General features: G+C 36.6%; 1 protein-coding gene across 7 annotated transcripts in view; it reads left to right on the top strand.

The window, feature by feature from the left end:
• LOC149806199 (uncharacterized) overlaps nt 1-19856 on the top strand; it is an 83752-nt gene that overhangs the window by 50078 nt on the left and 13818 nt on the right. For 6 of the 7 annotated variants that reach the window (XM_089951124.1, XM_089951118.1, XM_089951122.1 and 3 more), the window contains exons 9-12: nt 4811-4878; nt 6654-6719; nt 10561-10644; nt 14670-14968. In XM_089951124.1, coding sequence (XP_089807250.1) covers nt 4811-4878; nt 6654-6719; nt 10561-10644; nt 14670-14968 — 517 coding nt within the window. The remainder of the gene's footprint in view (nt 1-4810; nt 4879-6653; nt 6720-10560; nt 10645-14669; nt 14969-19856) is intronic. The other variant, XM_089951123.1, reaches the window with a different exon arrangement.

Here is a 19856-nt window from a genome sequence, read left to right as displayed (position 1 = left end):
TTCTGCCAAATTTTAGTGACTTTGACAACATAAGACCATGTTACACCATGTTGTCATTGTCATTTAAGAGTTAGTTGACATTTACTATTTTTTGCTTACTCCATTAGTAACAGAGATGGTATTATCGAATCAATAACATGCTGCATTGCTAATTTATGCTTTGTTTTTTCTTATCTTGTGTCATTTTGATAAAAATGTTAAATGCATCTAAAATGTGACACTGACCATTTTCACTTTTTCCGTTAGTAATGGGAGACAATTTTCACTATTTCCGTTTGTAATGGGAGTGATATTAGTGAGCTAGTAATATACTGAATACTAATTTAAGTTTTGTTTTTCTCTTTTTGTGTCTTTTTTTGTTTGACTGTCATCTAAATGTACAAAATGCAAAAAGGTCAAAGCAAAGGAGACAATGTTAACTTCTGTGCTGTATGTACTAAGTGTACTTCATTAGTGCCATGCAGTGTGTAATACATGGTCAGAGGAAATCTGGATTATAGTAGTCCAGAAGGCAGCTAAAGGAAAGGAAAAATTGCATAAATCGAGGAAAGATTGTGTTGAAGTTCTCAGTATACATTTCAAGTCAACGTAATTGCAAGTCTTGTGGGGATGCTTCCCCCCCCCAACCAACACTTCATCATTTACAATCATCTGCCACAGTAACATCAGCATCAGGGGAGGAGGATCATATAAAAAGGGTTCAACTGTCCACCTTTGAACAGATACATCATATGGTCCATGAGATAACGCATTTACTGACATCAGGCCAAATATTACCACTTTCCCTTGCTTACTTCTGCACCTTTTTGTGACTCTTTGGTGGAGTGTCTCCCCCTACCCATATTTAGGCAGCCCAGTGGATATAAATCTCCTGACATGTCAAAGAATGGCCCTCAGGCCTGCAAGTTAGGATGCATGGGGTTTGTACCAGGATCCAATTCATAGTACAACTGCACCCTCACTGTCTGTCCAGCTTTCACAAGCCATCCTTCCATCCCAGCATGGGGACTTTTTCATTGAAACAGTCCAGCTTACTAGGATATATGGGAAGCTTTTGACATCTGTGCATGGTGCTGGTGACATACCCTTAATATGTTGGTGGCTTCATTGAGAAATATGTCTGTCCACCCAGGCCCTGGGAGCGGCCAATACCGATGATAGCTGAACTGTCTTCTATACCGCCAGCATCCAGGCTGACCAATGCCGGACTTCTGCATGTTCACTGCTTACGCACAGGAGTAAGCAAATGACATTTTCAAAGAGGATGGAATTGAGCCATTGATGCTACCTGGTACGACTCATTCAGAGCTAGCAGCACACCCATGTTGGGACTAGACAGTGTGACAGAGCTCCTTCAAATCAGCCATACACAGATCGGACCATGGAATTGACTGAATTTAGTTTTAAGGCTGCGGTCGAAGAAATTTATGGTGTGTTTGCAACTTCAAAATGCTCTCCACCCCCTACCACTACTCAAGACTATAAAGCATTAATATGGCTTGACAAGGAGGAAGAGATGCTGTCATTCTGGCTCCTTCCCAATCAGTTATAATTAAAGAGATCAGTGACTTACTTTCATGTAGAAATAGTGATCTGGGCAATTCTAAGCCTTTCTTCTCAGAATGTCAAGTTCCAACAGCATTCTCATCTCACTGGTATAAAACTCACTCATATACCTTCAGTACTTCTCTCCCAGCCCCTGACAAAAATCTAGCAGCTATTTATACATCTGCTCCACTGTTTTATAAAGTTGACAAAAATGTGTTCCATGCTATGTCAGAGCTAGGCCAGAATGTCGTCGATACATATTCTATGTTAGATTTGATTAGCAGTTTTATGGCTTGCGGAGAAATCCAGCAATAACAAAGCTTGGGAAGCGACTGGAACGATTGCTAGAGTCATGAATTGGGCAGCTCACCATGCCATGGCCAGTGCATTGACTGTCTTGGCCAGCTTAGACTGATGTAGTATGATGCATGTCCATAGTCTATGTTGCTGAAGCCTCATCATACCCTGGCTTTACGGATAACCCCATTACACTCACCACTGTTTTTTTAAAGAAGTTTGGAGGCATGCAGCACAGGAACTGCCTCTTGAACTCACAGGCATTTGGAAACATTCAGCCCCTGCCATTGTGGAAGGACATTGAGTGGCCTCAGGACAAGGGAGCTTTTCAGTCAGATGTTGTTCAGTATAAATGCCAACTAAATGGTACAAGACCAAGTTTCTCCACCTTCAAGCCTCCAAAAATAAACATTGACCTAATATTAGGCTCACTGGATCTTCCTATTCCCTCAGAATGATTGTTTGATCCAGGTCATTTTGGAGGGGCTTTGGGTTTCATTTATCCACCCCCTCCCCTTTTCTCCTGTCTGCTTTTCACAGATGTACCATCAGATCAGGAGAAGAATACCTTTCTTCAATCTTCTCACAGAAAGTTGGTGGAAATTGTTTGGAGCACAAAATCATGGCTTTTAGTCATGACTGTTCATAGTTCCAAAAGCCAACAGCACTCTTTAGCCAGTCATAGACTTGGGTTGTCTACACCTTTCCTATGAATACTTTTGTTCAAAATGGAGATGCTGAGATCGATTCTAAAAACAGTTCTAGAGGTGACTTCACTTTTGATCTGCAAGATGCATATCTTCATGCTTCAGCACACAAGATCTCCACGAAATTCCTGAGGTTTGAAAATGCTTCCATCTATTATCCCAAATATCTTGCAAAAAGGCAAGTGCTTTTTTACCCTGATTGCTCTCTTCAAATTGAAAAATCAAGGATAAATGACTTGTTAAAACTCAGCTGTGGAATTTCCATGTAAAATTGAGGTCTTTCCTGAATTGCTCAAAACAATTTTGACTGCAGTGTTTTGTTTAAATCCAGATTCTGTTGAACCAGCATATCTGGATATCGAAATAGCCCACAGGGACAAACATTTCTCAGAACAAGCGGTGGACAGAACTGCCGGGGCAGGAAAGCCCACTACTCTGAAAGTCTGAAAGTGTGCAGATTTAGTGTGTATGTGTGTGTGTGAAAGTGTGCAGATTTAGTGTGTATGTGTGTGTGTGTGTATATATATATATATATATATATATATATACACATATGCCTCACATACTTTATGGGATTAGGGATGGTGCATCTCTCTGGAAAGGGGATATTAGCTCCTGTCACCTCTTACCCATTCTTCTAAAGTATTATGATTGGGTAACACATTTAGAGAAGAAACCAATTTTTGGAGTGAAATAATGGGGACACCCTCACAATCACCCTGCATCTACATCCTACTGATAGGATATGCATTCTGCTCAGTAATAACTAAAGCAAGGATGGGTTTTGACAAGTCTCACTATCCAAAGGGAGATAAATCTTGTAAAAATTTTGTTGTTAGTGACATATTTAACACATAATTGGCTTTCCAAGGACACACGTAGGCAGTCGACCCAGACTGGGGTGTGTGCAGATTAAACCTGTAACCCTTGGATTATAAGTCCAAAACTTTACCAACTGGGCTACCAGTGCTTCCATTTTTGTCTGAATGCCACCTTTGTGGGCAGACAACTTAGGGCTAAAATTAAATTTGGTTAGGCTTAAATTGCAAGGTAGTTGTCATTTGTTATGGTTATATGACTGAAAAAATAAAACAGATTTTATTCCAGAAATTGGTTGTGCACTGTATGTTGTTGTCCTATTAAAATGAAAATGATCCCAAGTGATGACAGATATTGTAACAGCTATTGTTTTAAAGGGATGGCTATATCATCATTAAAACATACTTCTTTCTTGCAGTATTCCTATAATAAAAGGATGCTGATCATATCTCAAGAATGGCTGTTTGACAGTAAATGTGAAAATCTTTTGTGTTTCTATTTGTCCTGAACAGATGGTCTAATTGGCATGTAGTTTTCACTCAAACACTAATATAGCAGTATGAAGCTGGTTTTAAATCAAAATGGTGGTCTTCTGCTCTCTAACATAGCAACATGGTGGCCATCTTGAAAATCTTTTTATCACTACTGTTAACAGTTTTTGCATGAATGGTGGTATTGACATAGTTTTCATTATTGGTTTTGAATGCAAATAGTGTAGATGTGGCCACCAGAATAACTGCACTTTTGTGGAGGAGTTTTGAAAACCCAGACCAAATTGATCTTGGGATCAAGTGAAAGGTCATTGTATGCATTTATGTACTTTATTATGCTTCTGTACACAGTGACTTGTACATACAGAGATGAATTTTTTCCACTAAAGAAGTTGATAGTTAGCACTCAGACATTAGTTGTAAGTTATAAAATCTTGACTGTTTTTAGCTGTACTGCTTTGTAAGCATGATAATACAAGTATGAATAAATGTTTAGCTGTAAACCCAGCTTGATATATCTGCTGAATACATTGAATGATGCCACTTGAATAACTTTGTTTTTTTTTATAAATTTGTTTTAATTAAAGATATTACCAAACTTGTCATGCTTGTATATCTTGACATTGTCTGTCACCAGTTCATTGATTTCATATCCATGATATTAGATTGAAGGTCAGAGATTATTGTACTACATTTGGAGGTATCTTTTGAACATATTAGTTTGGACATGTAAGATGTTTTTGTTACCAAATTTGGATTGTAAGAGTTTTTAAAGAATATCTCTAATCTTTATACTAAGCCGTTTAAAAGAATAAACATTGTTTTGACCAGTAGAGCATCAGTCCTTAGAAGGGATTCTTGTTCATCAGTATCAGAAGAAAAGAAAGAAAAAACTAGGAATAATAAAAAGCAAGGCCTGATTAATGTTTTTTTTTAAAATTTCTCTAGCAGATGGATTCTTCATTCAGCACGAACTGTTCATTTGCAAGATGTGAGAGAAATGACCCAAGACGAAGGTATGTATATATGTAGGGTATAATGGCACATTAACAAATTCTAGGCAATTTATTGACAAGTAAGTTAAGGCATAAGAAAAGACGCAAAATTAATTTGTATGTATATGGTTTAACTGCATATTGCACATCAGTGGCTATAATATAGTTCCCGTTAAAAGTTGCAAGGATAAAGAATTGCCAAAATATTATAGGAAGACAAAGTCTTCCAAATGAACATAATATGTAGTACTGTACAGCCAGTCATGTATTGTAAAGATAACGAATTGCATAAAACAGATGGATAAACCCTTCCAAATAAACATGTACTAAATGATTAAAGATAAAAAGGTTACAATTCAGTACATATAAATAAAATTAAAGATAAAATTTAAAATATTATTCCTTACAATGTACTGTCACAGAACAAAGACAAAGTTTGTAAAAGGTAAAACCCTTAAAATACAAAAGTCCAATTTATTTATTAAAAACCATACTATTTAAAAATAAGTCTGAGATCTCAGCTGGAACAAGAACACAACCCATGGCAAGAAAGTTGCTTTCTTTTGTCACTGCTTTAAAAATTCAACTGTAACCATTTTTTCTTTCATTGCTAAGTGCTGTTACAGTAAAACATGTAGGGCCCAGGAAAGGCACTTTCAGCATGAATTAGCCACCCATAGATGCAATTTTAAAATTTTGAATCATTTTCATATGAACTCATTGTAGAGTAATCAGATTGCCCTTAAAAACAAACCTGCCTTCCCTGGGTACCATGCATGTTTAACTGTAACCTGTCTTCCCTGGGAACCATACATGTTTAACTGTAACCTTCTTTCTCTGGGTACCATGCATGTTTAACTGTAACCTGTCTCCCCTGGGAACCATGCATGTTTAACTGTTACCTGCCTTCCCTGGGAACCATGCATGTATAACTGTAACCTGCCTTCACTGGGTAGCATGCATGTTTAACTGTAACCTGCCTTCCCTGGGTACTATGCATGTTTAACTGTAACCTGTCTTCGCATGGTACTATGCATGTTTAACTGTAACCTGCCCTCCCTGGGTACTATGCATGTTTAACTGTAACCTGTCTTCCCAGGGTACTATGCATGTTTAACTGTAACCTGCCTTCCCTGTGTACCAGGCATGTTGTACTGTAACCTGCCTTCCCTGGGTACCATGCATGTTTAACTGTAACCTGCCTTCCCTGGGTACCATGCATGTTTAACTGTAACAGCCCTAACTGTAACAGCCCTAAGATATAACCAGTTTATCCTTCATGTCTCTTCCATTTCTATAGTAAAAGCTACACCATTTGATTCATCTGATACAATTTCAGAAGTATACCTTCGTTAAGGAATTATAAGGAAAACACTATGTAACCTGATCTCTGATTGTTCAGATATGAATTTATGCAACTTAAAATCAAATGCAATAATAGGTACTGTTTTATTTTTTGATGTGGGGGTTGGATGGGCACACCTTCCAGATATGGTAGTGAAATATTCTTATAATAGAAAATTAATTGCTTCAGCAGATAGGATGAATAGCCTTCATTTGTTTTACACAAACAACAAATTTCAGAACAAAATATGGTTGACAAAAGTTTTGTTTGTATTTAGCAGCCACATGTTCTTTGGTCATCATCATACATTTGTCAACAATGATAGCCACACTATTTCATCAGTTTTTCATGTATTATGGAAGCACATTAAGAAATTGTTTTAAATTTATAGTAATTTCAGCTGTGTCTAGCCAGTGATATTTACACAAGATTCTTTTTCCATTCTTTATAGGCAACTTTCTGAATCCTCACTTTCTCCATGGACAAGCCATGATCGTCATAGGACAGACAATGATGAGTGAGTACAATAAAGAAATAAAAACCACACTACCTTAGCATAAATTATGCAGTAGTTCGAATTATAATAATATTATTGCTTTGAAAGAAATATTGATAGAAAATTTGAATGTATAACCAAAATATAAAATGTTTTGGGTACAAATGTTTTGATGAAAATTTGCAAATTTATTTGACTGTATTTTATGGACATTTTTATCCCATGGTAAATGAAACGAAAAATAAACCTTAATGTGCATTTTTGCCCCAAACACATGAAAGATGCAGAAGAATTATAGAGTTTTTCATATGTGCTATTAGAAAAAAATTGATTCACGTGTTTTATCATTCACTTGTAATGATTTGTGTTTTCAGTTCCTTTGTTTCAAAACTTTCTCTTGACCTTCCTGCAGTCCATTTTTTGACATCCATGTTGAACATATTTGTTTTCCATTATTTTACTTTGTTCATTTGTCTTTTGCTGGATATTATAGTTTTCCCTTTCAAATGTACAATCTCTTGTCAGAGTTACTCTTTTCTTTAACTCATGTCAGTCTTATCCGTACTTTTTGCTTAAACGTCAATGTCTTGCTTATCTGTTTACTGTATAGAACTATTAACTTTGATACACTGTAGTTTAACATTGCTTCTCTTTTTGCTTTTCATCATTATATTCATCTCCTTGAATCTTGAATTTTCTTCTTTGTTTTCCTTATCTCACCATTTCATTTTCTGATGTCTCTGTTTATCTTTGTTTCTGGAAATCATCTTTATTTTATTTCCCATATTGATCTGTATCAAATTTTCTGAATCTCTCATTCATTGGCAAGACTATGCCACATTAAATATTTGTCTACTTAGTTTCTGTGTTGAATACACTACCCAATGGCATTCATATTAGGAACAAACTCCTCTTCATCCAGAAGTCAAGCAAGTATCACTTTATTTGTTTGCATTTATTGCATTTTGGTTGTTCTTTGTCCATCTGTTAAAGTAGAATTCTTAATTATTTTAAATCTTTAATAAAATAACCAATTTCCCGTTAAGCGCTAGTCGTGATATTCGCAGTTGCTGAAACGGTCTGGTACTGCTGGTTGCGATATTAGTAGATCTACAGCCGATTAGTACAGTAGGCCCGGTAGCAAGCATTTTAGCCTATTTTAATCTATATGTATAAGAGTAGTTTTACAAATGCTTTGAGAGAAAGTGGGGCCTAACCAGAATTTTGCTCCGCGCATGTGTCACCAATACTGATTTGAGTTACCGTTCAGCATCGCATGTAAGATCTTGAAAATGTTTTCACCACCAAGGAAAAAGAAATGTATTGCTCAAAAAGTGAAGTTTAATTTGGAATATATCAAAAATTGGCCATGCACTCTGCCATTAAACATTGATATTCATCATGCTTTTTGCACTAAGTGTATCATCGCAGAGACGATGTGAGAAAGCACATCGGTTGCAAAAAACACGTAGAAGTTGGGAAAATAAAGAATTCGCAGATTTCAGCTCTGGAATATTTTAAGCCATCGGCAGAAGACCTGCAAGCTACCAACGCTGAAGCATTATTTGTGAGTTTTCTTGTCAAACACAATCTACCTTTATCAGCGGGAGACCATGCTAAACATTTGTTCTGACAAATGTTCCCAGACTCAAAAATCACTTCCAAATTTTCCTGTGGAAGAACCAAAGGTGCTGCAGCTTTTGTGCATTCCTTACAGCAACAGTGACAGCGAAAGAGTATTATCTCTAGTGAGGAAAAATAAGACAGACTTTAGGGCCTCCTTAGCTGCAGAAAATATGTCAGCAATTTTAGTTATCAAGATCAACCAGCAGGCAAGAAGTCTGAACTGTTTAGAAAACAAATTTACGATCAAGCAGTTGAGGAAGTTCAAGTCTGCCACAGTATCATGTCTTGATAAATAAATATTTCTGCATATATGTTGTGTTTTAGTTTTATATTGCGATCTTGGTATAGTGTAGTATTGACAGTCAGAGTGGATGGAGTTATTGTCATGGTATTTTTCACTAATTCATGTCCAAATTCATGACTTTTTATCCCTATTTTCACTAATTGTGAGCCTGGAAGGTTGGAAACTATGCCTTTAGAAAACAGATCAAGGGCAGGGAGAAAAGAACGTGATTCAAGTCTTTGGACATGAACATTCTTAACAGACATCGAAATTTGGAATTGGTGGCAAGTATCATGGGGGACCTGGTGATGACACCCCGCCCAAGCAACATATCTTTTCAGGAAAATAAAAGATAGATGATATGATAATTAGTGTTTAATAGGACATAAGCAAATGAAAAATACCAACATCTTTGCATCCCTTTCACTTGTTTGGGCATAAAACACTTCTTACATTTCCTCTCTGAAGAAAAGAGGCTAGCTTCTGTCACAATGAAAGGGTGTTCAGACATGTTCAGAAATCATGGGGAGAAAGTATTGCTTACAACAAGCATCTTTGTGAACGGTTGTCCAGTTTAAAAATGTCAAGGCCTTGATCGCTCACTGGTTTAAAAAAACAGCCTTTCCTGGATCGAAATGTGGCTCAACTTCCCCCAGCTTGAGCTGATGTCCTTGGCTTTGATGAAACAAGTATTTATCTAAAACCTGGTTCTTAATAGCTTTGTCGTTGGCAGTATGAGAAAAATTATTCGGCTCCTTGCTTCTTTAGTTCTTGCAAGAGAGGTAAAGCAATAGGATCCAATTCTCACACTCGGGTACTATATGTGATGCATGGAGAGTGTCTATGGCATGGTGTCAAACAATGCCAATTCTACCTGTTATGATGGTAAAACAGGACAGACCTCACAAGCACTGGCCCAATGGCCAAAGGTATTGTTAAATTGGCATATTCTGAACTCTCTCTCTCAAGAAGATCTTAACTCACAAAATTTGAGTGATTTCAGTAAGTGTCATGTTTTGAGTGTAATGTCTCAATTCAAGACATTGTTCAGTTAGGTAGCTGGTTTGGCACAGTCCACTTTCCCAAAATTCTATCTATGTGATATGGCTTCAATGGAAAGGTGAGACTTGAACCTCATTGGGCCACTAGTTTCTGCCCAGATGTCACCAGGTCTTCATTGTAACAAAACAAACTGCATTCTGGGTATGAGATCTATAACTTCCACTGGATTCACACAAGAAAACGTCTGCCAGTAAGACAGCATTTGTGTGCTGACATCACATGAGGAGAAACTTCCTCCCTTTTCTGAGGGCACTGACATACTGCCAGGAGGTGTATTGATGGTGAATACAGTTCCTGCTTGTTCCTAATATAAATGTTGACAGTTGTGGACTCGACAAAGAAAGGAAATATTTTAGTCTGTTATATCTCTTCATGATACTTACCTGTTCACATTACTATCAATCCCTCCAGCTTTGTTAGTTTTGTCCAAGAATAAAACAAATGAAGATCACCATACAGGTGACATCTTAGCATTTAAGGGTAGTTAATTTGCTTTCCATATGTATGATATAGAGAAAGATAAGAAGGTAGTGGAATTCATTCCTCATGTTAATGTGATTGGATAAATAGTCCCACAACAACTTATTAAAATTTCCTTTCTCCATGACAGACATATGCCTGATTTTCCAATGAAGAATTAATGTTTATCATTGCTTGTCCTAAATTTAAAATGTTTTTCAGCCCTTCTGTCACCATTTATTTTCATATTCCTCATTTTCCTCATTTATCTCCGACAATTTTCTAAGGAAGATTTTTGTTGCATATTTTGTTACTTTCAAATTAAATGTGCTTCCAAAAAAAAAGTATTAAAAATGTATACCACTTTCATCATTCAAAGTCGGGGTTTCAGCATTTTTATTCAGGGACAATTCATGATCTTAAATATTTCAGTTCCATGGACGATATGAATGAGGAGGAAGAAGCAGTGAATGAAGCCATTCGACGGAGCCTGGCTGACCGTGGAACATCCTTAAGGTAGACCTATAGTGTGTGATTTAGATTTTTAACATAGCTTTAACAATTTTCCAGTAATATTGTTACAGTGTCTGTATTGTGGCAGTTTAAAGTGATGTCAAGCACTGGGGCATCATGCCACAGACATGTAGCATGATGTCCCACCCAGTCACATTATCCTGACACCATGCCAACCAATCCCAACACTAACCTCTTAATGCTGAGCGCCTAGCGAGACAGCTGTTAGTACCATTTCTAGAAGTCTTTGGTATGACTCAGCCGGGGTTTGAACACATGACCTACAACATCCGAGGCGGATGCTCTAACCACTAGGCCACTGGAGCAGTCATAGACCTCTAGATTATAAACTTCCTTTAAAACATATTTTGTATTAGAATTGTATCTCTCTTTGCCACATAGATCTTTACTTGATCATTACTTCACTTTCTTAAAAGGAATACTATGAATATGATGGATTTTATTCTCTTGACAGTAATGGAATGACTGTTAATTGCTCATGTTGTGATTGGTAGATGGATGTGTTAGATGTGTATGCAGACCTGCCAACTCTTATGATTTTGCCATAAGTCTTACGAAAATTACCCTTAAAATACGGACTTAAGGCATACTAGCAAAAACTAAGAAAAATTATCGTTGCTGAAAAATGGTTCATCTGTGTTTGATTTGGATCCAGGTTTCATATCAGAATTAGTGAAATTAGTTAAGGAACCAGACTAACTTTACAACAGCAACCAAGATTTTTTAAACTGCACCTATTTGTTCATACAAAGCGTCTGCATGGTCAAACTGTTGATTATAGATTTTTTTAAAAATGGCTTCCTCAAAGTGATGCATGTTTAAGACAAAAGGGAAAATAAACCTCTAGGAAAGTGTTAATAATCAACACAGAAGAGTAAAAAGAATATTCAGATTCTTGTGAATAAAAGATGTAATGGACACAATTACTTTTAATGGACTTCACATGCCAATTTGAGTATGTCTCATGGCGGGGGGATATGATTGTTGTCGTCATATGAAATGGAAAAAGAATTTACAAGAATTACATCAAGTTGAGAGATAGCAACAAGCCATTGAGTTGCATAGGGTTTGGAACTAAAGTTTGTGCAACTGTATTAGTGGTTAATAAGGTCTATGAGTACTTTACAAACTTTCCAGTTGAACACAATGTTATCGTCGCTGCATCAAACTTTTAATTATGTTTACCAGCTTTAGAATAGCAGTTATTGATATTTTGTTACACCTTGCTGAAAAGTGGTCAATGTTACGGAAAAAAATCAGCTGTCTTACTGAGACACTCGTTGGGGTTGGCAGGTCTGTGTATGTAGCATATTCCTCATTATCTTAAGAAGTCTTATTTTCTTTGCCGTAATTTTGTGTTGGTTTTAAAGTGGTTACTGTATTTGTGTTAACTTTTTGCATTTTAGAATATTTCTTTTGCTAGTTCCAAAGAATGCATCTTCAAAACAAAATCTAAACATTAGCTTTGAATTCATTTTATTGGGAGAGGTTATCGGTTTCCATAGATTACTGCGAACCATGAATTGAATGACCCAACAACAATAATGCATCTATTGAGACAGTGGTATTTGCATTCACAATTTCAAAAGATTAATATTAAGGTTTGGCCAGATTATTCTATTTTTGGTAAGACCAGCAAAACATGCTTACATCCTGTGAATTATTTATACAAGAGGATATTTTTGAAATGATGAATACAGTATCCTGCATATATTCTGAGAAAGTTTTCCATGTAGGTGCCCACTATAAATGTGCAACCTAGTGAGATCTCCCCATTTTACATCCAGTAGTACCTGTGCCATGGCAGCAGTAAAATTGATTTGGTTTAAACTTAGTACTGCATACTGGTTACCGATATATCAACTTACTAGTGCATACTGGTTACTGATATATCAACTTACTAGTGCATACAGGGGCCCCGAGTGGTCTAAAGTACTCACCGTTCCGGATCACTGCCATCTCACCTCTGTCTGCGTGGGTGTGAGTCCAAGGCTCGGCTAGCTTGGGTACGTGGGAAAGCCTGCCAGTAGCTTCTTGTGGGTCGGTGGTTCTTCCCTGGGTTTTCCAGGGTTCTTCGTCCACCAGTTATACTGGCCGCCATGTATAGCCTATCTTATGCTGAAAAAGGCGTTAAAGCCTAGAACAACAACAACAACAACTAGTGCATACTGGTTACTGATATATCAACTTACTAGTGCATACTGGTTACTGATATATTAACTTACTAGTGCATACTGGTTACCGATATATCAACTTACTAGTGCATACTGGTTACCAATATATCGACTTACTAGTGCATACTGGTTACCAATATATCAACTTCTGAAGAAAAATTACAATGACCTGCAAAAGCATAATTCTCATGCAGTTATCATTTTGAAGCTGTGTTGTTTTGTTTTCAATTTTTAAAACCAAATATAATGTTAAATTGATAATATTTTCCACAAATTAATAAAAACTTCCCTCTGAAATATTTGTTTCCTATGTAAATATTGTGACAGAAATATTGGACCCATTTCTCCTTCTTCTCAGGCTTTAATTTTCACCATCTTTGAGAGACCAAGATGTCCATTTTTGGTTTTAATGGCATTACTGAAAATAGAAAAGCCTTTAATTGACTTTTTTCCATGAAATGCTAAATAGAATTTGACCAAACTTGCCACTAATATGGCATGAAAATCTTTGATGTTTCGACAAATGATGATTATCCACCATCATATGTGACCATCACTCGGAAAGAAAAAAAAATCATTAAATAATTTAATAAAAATGCTGAATAAGGTTTGACCAAACTTGATAGAAAGCATCTGGCATGAAATCCTTTCATCCTTACACACATTGCTGATCTGCCATAAAAATGACCACTTTCACTAAAACGATAAAACCTTTTAAGGAGTTCCTTGCAAACACTGCTCAACAGAATTTGACCACATTTTACAGAAACCATCCAGCCATTGGAGGCTTTCAGTTTTGTTTACAACTGATGCTGATCTGTCTTTAAATTTTAACTGCCATTGCTAAAAATAGAACACTATTTGTTGATCCATTCCTTTGTAATTTGCTTTGGTTTAAAAACTTCATAGTGTTGTCTTAATATTGAAACAGAATGAAGCCCTGTAAAAAAAATAAAAAGTCATATATTAACAGCAGAATTAGTGACCATTTATTTTGATTGATACAAGTATTTATAAACCCAAGAAAAATTGTATTAACTGAGGCCATAGTATGACTTGGTGAAGATAATTTTTATGAGGATGAAATGAGGTTTCTGTCAGATGTACCCGGTAATGGCTATTAGTGTAAAACCAGTCAATTTATTTTAAGAGCAATCGTTGAAATTCAGGCTTGTTCCAGTGGAACTTGTACATCAGTCCAGTTGATATATAGTGTGTACTACGGGTTGTCTGGATCCCAGTTCTACAGTGTTTGCAAAGCCTTCAAAAAAATTATCAATATTATGTGAAATGTTTCGGTGTGTGTAACTTGAGAGCTAAGGGTGAATGTTTTCACTATGACACAATTACAGAGATCATATAAGCTTTCAATTACAGAGATCATATAAGCTTTTCAGTTACAGAGATCATATAAGCTTTTCAATTACAAAGATCATCTACTCATCAGATCCATGACTGGTCATAAAGATTTCCAGTACCATACTTTTCTTTGACTTTATCATTTTCTTTCACATGACTATTGTACCAGTTATTAAAATTATTCATTGCTTTAATTGTTCATTATTTAATCACAAACAAAAGCTGCAACTTTGTTCTGCTCCAGTCTTTAACTGAATTTCTAGTGCTAGATATATTTAGGTAAGCTGTATCATATTAATTGATCATTATTTACTGATAACCTCATTTGGAGCTGTGAAGTTGATTCTACAAAACACCTTTAAATTGAAAATTATTCTGAAAATCTTGATATGTACAAAAGTGATGTGTGAGTTCCATTAGAACAGTCAAAACCATTTGCCTTTCTCTATGCACACATACATTGTATCGTTACAGTCCCAGCGCATCCACTGCACCTGAGTGCAAAGAGAAAATAGCACTTGCTATTCTTGACCATGCAGATCGAGTAGTTAAAGGACCAATGAGATGCATAACGGTGAAAAGAGACGATCTTTGGAACTCTGCTATAGAGTTTTTCAGAGACCCTAATTTTATCCGGGAATCAGGAAGTTTAAAAGTTCATTTCAAAACACAACATGGAATTGCAGAGGAAGGTACAGATTATGGTGGACCAAAGCGGGAATTCTTCCGTCTTTTGATTCGGGAAATTTGTCAAAAATCTGGTGCCCTTGTAGGTAAGTGGTTGTTTCAGTGCAGAGATTTACGATGCAGGTTCATATACCCTGTTGACTTTTAGACTAAAAGATTGAAGATATCCATACATCCAAAATAAGGAAATTATATTTACTCCTTCTGATGCTAAAGAGTCTGTAATTTGAAAACACGGTCAAGGACAGTTGCAAAATTATGCATACTAAATCTGTGTTTCACTTTACCAACATCAGAGACCAAAACATTTGATGCACACCTTGTGTTGCCATGCATATTTTTGATGCTCACCTTGTTTTTCAGACATGATTTTTCTCCATTTTAAAGTAGAATTTTGCTTTTCTCCTGACTTGAATCAGGTTTTTCTTGATATTGTCCGTTTTTTATATCATTTTCGATCCAGTTTTTAAAAAAAAGGTCTGTCCAGTCCCATAATCATAAATTATTCATTCCATATATTAGTTAGCACATGACTCTTGTAAAGAGTATACTGATTTACTCTTGTTAAGAGTATACTGATTGGTCAAAAGTTTAAATTCATCCAATGAATCTTCGTGTAATGGAAACTGACGGCAATGGAAAAAAGAAGCATGCTTGCAAAACATGGTATCCCGAGTTGTTGAGAGAGACCATGACACAAAAAGTTTAGATAAAGGTTTAAAAAACTTATGAAAATGGGAGTAAATGGAGCGAAAAGTTGACGGATATTTAGTTGGTCAGTTTATAGAAAACTGAATGCTAGAGGACTGTCATTTTGTGATCTGTGCAAGAAAGATCTGAATTATGGTAATTGCGGTTGGAAGAGTTTGGAACAGCACCTACAAAAGAAGCTGCATATGGAAAAATTGAAGCTCAGAAGGCATCTCGAAAAAGTGCAGTTAATTACTATAAGAAGAAAGATTTCTTGTATGAGAGAACAGATGTAGCCCTCTGTCAGAATATGTGCACTGCATGTTGCCAATACAAGCACCAGCTTGAGAGGAAAAAGGCTGTCATTGAGAAGGAAAAGAAACGATTGCACATTGAGCCAACTAAGTCAGTGATGACAAAAAGGAAGGCTAAAGAAATCTTTGCCAGAGCCACAAAAAGAGCTTGACTGGAATATCAACAGGTTGTGTCCAGTGGAGAAAAAGAAAAGTGAATGTATGGGATTATTTGTATATAGTTAATGTACTTGGTTGATTATTTTACAGATTTGTTATGAAAGAGAGAAGTATAATATGTTTGCTGCAAAAATTGACAAATTATTGTGACTTAATTACAGTGTGAACACTGACATGCACATAAAATAACTTCAGCATCAATAGTATTGGAGAACAAATTCATGTGACAATAAATATTGTGAAATTATTGAAGTCAAGTTGAACACTTTTGGTAAGTTTATTAGTTTTTTAAAAGATTATTTTGGTTTATTTTATGATGATAAGTTGCACCATATCAGCTTTTATGAGTGTAAAATGCATTTTTGGCCGCCTGGACCCCAAGATTGGGGGTGCTGCCCATCGAGACCCAGTTGGGGGAGGACCCACGAATCCCCTTTAACATATTTTCAGCTTTTATTTATGGAATACCAAAATCGGGTCTGGTATTGCCATGCATATTTTTGATGCACAGGATTAACACACTCTCAGAATTTGTTAAATCATCAATGCAGAGGACTTAAGACGGCATTGTGTCTGCTTCGAGTGTTGGAATTATGATGTCAGAATAGCTTCCCCAAATATGATGAGAGCTTTCTAGTGGATAGGCTTAATGATGGAGTAGCTTCCCCTAATCTCCCAAGCTCTTACACAATTTCCTTCAGACTCTGCAACATGTCATCCAGACAAACAAAGCATGAAGCTTTTCAGACTAGGAAAAAACCTCAATGAAAACAACACACTCTCAGAATAATAAGCCAAGAAGGCAAAAAAAGGAAAACACAGCAAATCAGCTGTGGCACATACTTAAAAGAATATGGAGGAAAGAATTCCCATGGCTTGAATACAGCACATTGGTACAAATCTAGGTCTTAAAATATGTAACAGAAAGAAGTGAAACCAACATTTTAAGTAAAATCAACAGGCAGTTTATTTCTCTATAACAGTGAGATTTCAAGAGAAACTTACAGTAATGTGAATGAAAACCCAAATAATCCTAAATGTCTTATCACAAGTCCAAAACTATACAATGTTCCAAAACTAACAAATGTTCCGAATGAGTTCCAGTAGTCTTGAATGTCTTTAACACAATGATGCAATCCAGAATGTCTTTCAGTGAGTTCAAGAAAATCCAAAGTAGTGTATATAAATCCGAAAGTTAATGTATGGGCACTTTGGCAATTCCAGGAATATTTTAATTCATTCATCTCAAATTATATCTGACAGGATAATCTAAAACATGAATGAATCATTTATCAACCAGCCCTAACACTAACCTGTTAATGCATTGCGCCAAGTGATGCAACTGCTTGTAACATTCATATAAGTCTTTAGTATGACTTGGCAAGGGTTTGAATCTGCAACCTCCTGCATCAGAGGTGGATGCTCTAACCCCTTAGAGCACCAAAGCAATCCAAGTTAGTGCAAAGCCCATTAAAGTGAAGAAGAATTTAGTGACTTGGCCTGTTAATTTTCAAGCATCTGCCATCTTTGCCACAAGGTATCTGGAGAACACATTTGCCAAAGACATTCCTTGACATGAAATAAATTGGAAGCTTGCTGAGACAAATGCAAGGAGCAGGTTGATTTGTAATTTTCAGAGAGAGAGAGTGCATGTAATGAGATTTTTAAGTTCCTATGTTCAGCAGGAGAAAATTGGGGAATGAGGAAAATTTGTCAGTACATTCTTGACCCCCAAATTTTTTATTTGGCCACCCAGTTCTAACACCTGGGCTTTATTTTTTACTTACAATCCTGCAGCCTGGATACACTGCTAAATTAACTAGCGCAGTAAACCTGACTGATTCAGGATACTGTTATTTCTAAAGAGCTCTGGTAAGCAAATATATTTTACAACTGAAGACCTGTCATACTCAAAAAGATCTTGAAAGACTTTTGACTGCAACCTTATCAAAAGACATACAGCAAGGTTTTATTCAATTGTAGACATGTCTGCTCTGGTTGTTAGCTTACCTGGTCAGTAGGGCTAGTGAGCTTTTGGTATGGACATGTGTCCATTGTCTACCTGTCAGCATTTGCTAGTTAGCAGTCTGGAAGCCATGTTTTCGATTCAAATTTGAGCAAACTTGGAATAGGTTTTGATAAGCAGTATCATGTTGGTTTTGCTACACTGTCGTCATATGTTATGTAACAAAATAATCTGTCAGCACTGTACTGTGAAAAGGATTTGGTTGAGGTTTTTATTAAATTGCTCAAGGTTGCCACAAAATGGATCAGTTTGTCTCTTCAGTTGACATGATTATGAGCCATGATAATATTAGAGTTTTTCACCACCACTTATTGCTGGAGCTGTGAAGAAGCTTTCAGCTTTCCACTGATGGAATTGAAAGTCCCTAATTTCATGATCACTGTCACACCACTCTTGAGTACTGAGGAGTCACAAGGCATACAGCATGCAGTTATGAATTTACCCAAACAAATGTAAAATTTTCGAAGTGCTCTATAACCTTCGCTGGCAGATGGTCACTTAATCAATCTAGAAATCTCAACAGCATCAAACATTTTAATAAGTGCAAACCCCAACAATATGGAAAAATGCATGAACTACCTTGTGATGGGATGCAATGATTGATTTAAGATTTCCCACCAGTTTCCCACCAATACATTGGAGGAGCTGCTAATAAACCTGGCTTGCTCACCCACAAAGGAATTTAATTATATGAGTACATGGGCAATGCAGAAAAGTTTGTTGTAACTCAGTTTCTGCCAGTTGAAGCCTTCGATTCCGCCATTGGCCCTCGAAATTATTTCTGCCACATGCACAGGCAAATAGTGTCTGATCTATGGTCAGTTGTCAAAGCCTTGGTGACCATTATGATTTGTATCTGCTTACGTATGTGTTTCTGCTTGAAATTGCACATTGCTTCTAATCACCAAGAATGGCTTGGAATGCAGTGTTATCAAAATTTTAGCTCTAGTTTGAACTGCTCACTGACATCAATGAACATTTTGTTTATCGAATGTAGTACTTGTGGCAGGATTTCCATTCCAAGACACTGTTATGCTTAAATCAGCTCATGGGCAGATATAACTTGGCCCTTCCAAACAGTTATATTATGTTCCTGGACACAAACAGTTTGTATAGCTGGCAATGATGTGGCCCTTCCTGTAGAAGAGTTCATATCTACCAATCCCACAGATGTAGACATATATGGACACAAATATGGGTATAACAGTGACTATGGATATTTTTAAGTTGACCTGGAGTATCAGGACAAGCTGAACAACACCCCCAACGATTATCAGCTGGCCCCAGAAGTGCTGTTGGTGACCTGCAAGTGATTATCCATGTCTCATTGTGAAAGTGTGGATGACTCAGATGCAAGTTTACAGAATGTATTGGGCTTCTACTGAACCTGCACAAGAAACTTGATTATTTAGCCCAAATGCACAATTTACAATTGTATCTGCCGCTCAGACCACATGTGCTGCAAGTCCAATGGGGGCTTGGGTTTTGTCAGTGTGCATGGATGGTACCATATATACAGATAAATACAGATCATTGCATGGTTGCATCTAATGAGTTTGAGAAAAACTTCAAGGGCATGGATAATGTGTGTTTGGAAAAACATTGAGAGCCTGTGGTTGAGAATCCACATGGAACTTGTGTGTGACAGTGGACAATAAGCACTCGTCAGGCTGATTGTGGACCTGGAATTCAAGTCCAGAAAGATCTTGTACTCATTGTCATCCAAAGTAAAAAAAAATTAAAACTAAAGTTGACACAACCTGGTCTGTGTTGGTGCAGCCATAC

Source organism: Sinohyriopsis cumingii, chromosome 2 (genome assembly GCF_028554795.1).
Source record: "Sinohyriopsis cumingii isolate HCF-2022 chromosome 2, ASM2855479v2, whole genome shotgun sequence".
NCBI lineage: Eukaryota > Metazoa > Mollusca > Bivalvia > Unionida > Unionidae > Sinohyriopsis > Sinohyriopsis cumingii.
This window is presented reverse-complemented; position numbering and strand designations above follow the sequence as displayed.